We start from the raw sequence: 5,690 nt of genomic DNA on the forward strand, positions 1-5,690 counted from the left end.
AAATAAATAAATAAATAAATAAAAATGATTTCAGGAAAATTAGCCTCTGTCTCCTTTTGAAACAAAGTATGTCTTTGCCCAGAGAAGCTCTGGATGCCCCATCTCTGATGGTGTTCAAGGCCAGGCTGGATGGGGTTGTGAGCAACCTGTTCTAGTGGGTGGCATCCCTGCCATGGCGGGGGAGTTGCAACCAGATGATCTTTAAAGATCCCTTCCAACCCAAGCCATTTGATGATTTTATGTTTCTATGAATATATGTGATACCTTACTTGGATGACTGTGTATGGGTCACTAATCTATGAAGAACATCATACTAGCACCTTCACATAAGTCCTAAAGAAGTTACCCACACTACACAGGGTTCACCAGTATCCATCATGATTTTATACGTTTCAATTTATATTGTTATTATTCTTTTCCTTTTAAACATAACCTGAGTGCAGATGCTCTCTATTTTCAGTCATAAAAATGTAGCAAGAGTGACAACCCAAACAGCCTGGTGCTACCTCATCACTTTATTTGTGAGGACCATCCTTCAAACTGTACACTAGAAGACTTCAGAAGGTTTCAATGACTCTCAAAGTTCATCGGCAACAATTCTCACCGGAGCCATTTTATTTGCTCTGTGCTTGTTTCCTGTAGCATGAGCAATACAGCCAGCACCACATTACACTTGCTGACTTGCTTGAAATAGTCTCTACAAATGTCCAGCTGACAATTCAGATGAGAAAAATCTTTATTAGGGTTCTGGTCAAAGCCCCTCAGGCTGTCAATGAAACCTATGTAATCTATGTAACAAATGTTTTCACAGGAAGCTCAGTCTTCCAATCCCTTCCAGATATTTTTGTTCGGTATGCAAGCCTTTTGCATCATTTTTCCACTTTATGCCATTGGCTTAGCTGCTTAATTTTTTCTTTTTTAGGAGCGGGTGGGTTTTTTTGGGGGTGGGAAGCTATAAAGATGCCACTAGCTGCTATGGTGGTGGGAGTGCACAGTCTGATTCCTGGCAAAAGGCAGCAAAAGGCACTCTGGTAGCCAGAGCTTCACTCAGTAATGCTGGATCAATGCTTGTTGCGCATGGGCTAACCTTCTTTGATTACTTTAAAATGATTAATTGGTTAGCTTTAAAAATTGACATGATTATAGATGATTTTTCTTCTGTAAAGAACAAGCCATATTATATTGCTAATAATAAGATTGGATTTAAAAATGTACACAATTGTGGGTGGTTTCCTTACATTTTGTTCACACTTTTGATCTGATGCCTCACTCAAAAGCTTCCCTGAGAAGACTGTGAGGTTTAAGCCATTGCTAGTTGCAATGCAGGCATGTCTGGACAAATATAAAACTATTTTTATAGAAACAAAGACAGACTTTGCTGTTTTGATGCTGATTATTGGGATGGCTTTCCACTGGGGTATCCACTTGACTGTCACACTGTGCAGCAAGTTCATGTTCTGTTTCCCCTAAAGGGCTGCTTCAATGATTTGCTGCTACAGTTTTAGCAACAGAAAGTGAAAGCACTTTGGGCTTTTATAAGCTGTGGGACGTCAAAAACGCCTCTTTTTCTTTCCTGACTGAGATTTCACTATCCTTGAAACACAGGGAGACCACCGGAGGCTGCAGCAGAAAATGGAAAAGTTACGCACTGCGATGGATTTTTGTATCCGCCACCAGAAGATTCTGGGTTACAGCATTGTGTCCCTGCTGACAGCTGCCAGCGAGTATATCTTCTCCTCCGTGGTCTTCAAGTGTCCTTGCAATTCCTGGAACACCGTGTATGGCTGTGTCTTCCTCTTAGTGCCAGCCTTCGTCCTCTTCTTGCTCGGCTACATGATAAACGCCAGAGTCTGGCTTTTGGTGACGGGCAGATGCTCTCCAGAGAACCAGTGTAGCTGTGACTCCTGTGGAAACTTTCGCAAAGTGCTGATGCCAGTGACAGCCAGCGCCTTGGTGGCCCCCTTCACCTGGATCGCGGTGGCCCTGCTCAGTGCCAGCTTCTACGAGTGCGCAGCAAGCAGGAGCAGCTTCATCGGAAAGCTGGTGTGCAGGGACATCGAAAAGCCCGGCAATGTATCGCTGGAGAAAATACCCTGTGACAAGGAGTTGTCCAAGGAGATAGGTGAATTTTGCAGCCTTCAAGCCCAGTCCCAGGTAAAGCTTCTCTACTATGCTCTTCCCTGATGGACCCCAGCCCCACCATCTCCACACACACTGGTGCCTGCAGGGGACTGCAAGAGTCCTTATCTCTCACACTGTGTGACTAGCAAAAGTACACAATTAGCAAAAATTTGTTGGCCAGAAAATACTAACAGAAAGGTAACAAATGGCTGTTTGTGCTAGCTTCTGTTTTTTCATGTTTGCATAGCAATTGCTTGGCAGAGGCACTTGCAAAACCTTTTCCAGAGCTGGGCAGGGAACTTTCCACCGCTGTTTTTTTTTCTCATTTAGATTACAGCTGGCACAATCTCATCTCTTTTTCCACTTTTACCTCTTTAAATATCTCAAACTGTTGTGAGTATGCATTAGCTGAGAGAAAGCTGAGGTCATGAATAGGGAGGAAGCCAATGTCTCATTGCAACAGAGAACTGGCGAGTGAAGAAATAGATGGCTGGTTTCACTACAAACCTCAAAGTTTGAACCTATTAATAAATTCACACTTGTAGTCTAGATGAATGGCTTAAAAATGTATCTACCTTATTACAGTTTAATTGTAGTGCTGAAAGCAAACTGCATGATCAAAAAAAACAATAGCACTCATGAGTGAATTTTTTTCATTTGCAGTGAAATGAAACTCAAGCATTTTGTAGCACTACACTTTTGTTTCTTTTTGTTTGGTCTTCTCCTCAACTCCAGGAGAAAACCATTTTTCATCACTTTTTCTCAGGAAAACATTAAGGCTGGCTAATGAAGTTAGATTTATGAGATAATTACGCGCACACACAAAGTATTTAAATTTGTTAAATATTTAGCTTGTGGATCCTCCAAGAAAAAGGCTGAAAAGGGGCAAATTCTATATTGTTGAATTCTGATAGTGTAAGAAAGGAGTAAAATCAAGGAAGACTGACTGTTACTGATATTTCAATGAAATGAAAAGGAACAAACCAGTCAAACAAAGATGGAAGACATGAGATCATTGTAATTAATGTACATGATTTTTTATACCTGACCTACTTTCAGCACACTTAAGAAGCAAATATGTTAGGGATGACAAAGTCCTGTACAAACCAGGAATGATTCCTGTATTTGACAGTCAAATCCATGTCCTGCCTGCAAAAATACAGTTTCCATGTCTGATTCAATGTTATGTTCTATACTCTTACACAGGACTATGTAAAAACACTGTTTAACCCACCTGTTTCTTTTCCAAGATTGCAGGATGGTTGCTGATTGCCATCATCATGACTCTGGCACTCATTGCAACATGTTTCAGCCGCTGTTTCTCCCCGGTTAGCTACTTTCAGCTGAAGTTCTGGAAAATTTACTTGAAAAAGGAACGAGAGGTCTTTGAGATCAAGGCTAAAGACCATGCAGCCAAGCTGGCAGAAAGAAACGTTCACTTCTTTTTTGAACCTGCTGACCCAGCACCATTTTGGACTCCCAGAAATGAAGATTGGCAGAAGATTTCATTCCCGTATGGCTTCAATACAAAAGAGCAGCATTACAGCATGATACACAAGTACGTGAACACAAACAGAGGCAAGGCATCTAGTGAAGATCAGATTCACACTGTTTTAGGATTTGTGGATGAAGCACATGCAAGTGAATCAGGATTTTGATGAAACATACCGTTTGTAACACTGGCAACCTTTTAAACCTACTAATATGAAAAGAGTCTTATTCTGAGCTCTTACTGAAATCAGTTTGTAAATATTGCATGTAAACCTCAGGAGTTGTTTTTTTTTTAATAAACTATACTTTTGTTTAGGTGCATTTAAATAAATACATGGTTCACAATGGGAGTTTTCATATGTTGACGTTCATTAAGAGAGAGTCATGTAAAATAACAAGGATCCACAGCAAAGATGTCAGCATGTACTATGTCAAATTATTTTCCAAATGCCTTAAGAGAATTTGGCAGCTGGAGTGACAAAACCAAACTTTCATACCTGTCAGTAACACAGGGACAAAAAGGAATTGAAATTTTGACCATAAGTTTAGCTTAGTTTATTAGCTATCACTTGACTTAACAATAAATATTTCAGTAGAGCTTAAAACAAGCTCTAGACTAAAATATTTGCTTTCAATCAATCAGTTTCTCAAGGCAAAGATTATGTCTTTTAAAATCTGGGAAGCAATTAACATTTTGGAGCCACATGTGCACAAAGTCCATTGCAAATGCTAAACATGACTTCAGCTGGTCATCAGTTGGAATAACCAATAAATAAATAAATAAATAAATAAATTCCAGCCATTTTACTCCTGTGTGTCTAGCTGTTTTAGATAACAGTGAAACTAAAAGCTTTCACTGTGGTGAATTTTCTTTACCACTGTCTGATCTTGAGCACCTTTTACAGCAGGCCTTCTTCTACTCTTCATTTCCTGTTATTCTAAAAGTTTTCTGTGGAAAAAAGGTATGCATAAATTCCAATTGATTTCCATTTATATTGATTTCTATTTTATCTAACCGAAAAAAAAAAATTATTATGTATTTTTAATGCATAATACCACACATAGATTTCTGGCCCTCTCATCAGTACCTAAGCTACCCCTGGATGTATCCACCAAATAATCTGTTTAACTTGATCCAGAATGGAGGCCAAGTGCAAATTTACATGGCTTGAGGAGTTAGGTTTGTTAATAATATGACAGTGTAGGTGAAGCTTATATTAACAGCTACACATTTAAGGATGTTATAAATCCGCAATTCTGCATACTGTTAGCAAACACTGATGTTCTTATCAAAGAACTCCTAATGATAAGAAGCAAATACACCAGTTTTGAGTGAAGATTGATAAAGTTATTTTTTTCTCTGAAACTATTTTCAAGAGATGAGTCAGGCTGTTTGGTCCAGGCTGTCCTTTCACTCCTCCCAGAAACCTTCTCTTTGTAGACAGAAAACTCTAACTTGGAAACTATTCAGACAGATAGAGAGAAATCCCATAATGTTGCTTGTTACAGCCATTTTCAAACGAGGAAGCAAGAAATTACCCATTTTAATTAGATGAACAAAACTAGTTTGGTGACTTCACTCTTACTCTAAGTAGAATATATGACATGTAAAAGGAAAAGAGGATCTAATCCTGTGTTTACTGCACTTTAATCAGTGGCTCTTTTTCTTCCAAGAAACCTGATGCTAATAGTGTAACAGGCGTCCAGTTTATTATTTGTGCCTCCAGGAAGCACAGTTCAGCTTAAAATGTCCCACTTTACCTCTCCTATTGAAGAGTTCATTTGTTTGCTGACATCTAGAAAACAATAAATCTGCTCTGGAATGTCTAAGTTGGAAGGAAACAATGTCCTGGCCCCACTGAAATCAGCACCAAAACGTTTCTTGACTCAGTGGGGCCAGGCTTTACCATAGAGACACATGAAATAAATCAGGATTGACTAAAAGAATCTGGTTTAAAAATAAACAATGCACACACATATACACACATATATATAAAGCATCCGGTTTAAAAATAAAGCCATGTTTATTTCACTTTCCAAGGAGAAACTGCAGTGGAAACACCAACAGAGTTTGTGTT

General features: G+C 39.1%; 1 protein-coding gene across 1 annotated transcript; it reads left to right on the forward strand.

Annotated features, from left to right (window-relative positions):
* The first annotated feature begins 517 nt into the window (after window positions 1-517).
* Window positions 518-3,955, forward strand: CALHM6 (calcium homeostasis modulator family member 6). Its single transcript, XM_083829317.1, has 2 exons — window positions 518-2,154; window positions 3,372-3,955. The coding sequence occupies exons 1-2, from the start codon at window positions 1,633-1,635 to the stop codon at window positions 3,777-3,779; spliced, it is 930 nt and encodes a 309-aa protein (XP_083685443.1). The 5' UTR covers window positions 518-1,632; the 3' UTR covers window positions 3,780-3,955.
* The last annotated feature ends 1,735 nt before the right edge of the window (window positions 3,956-5,690 follow it).

The sequence above is a fragment of the Anser anser genome (genome assembly GCF_964211835.1).
Source record: "Anser anser genome assembly, chromosome: 3".
Taxonomy (NCBI): Eukaryota; Metazoa; Chordata; class Aves; order Anseriformes; family Anatidae; genus Anser; species Anser anser.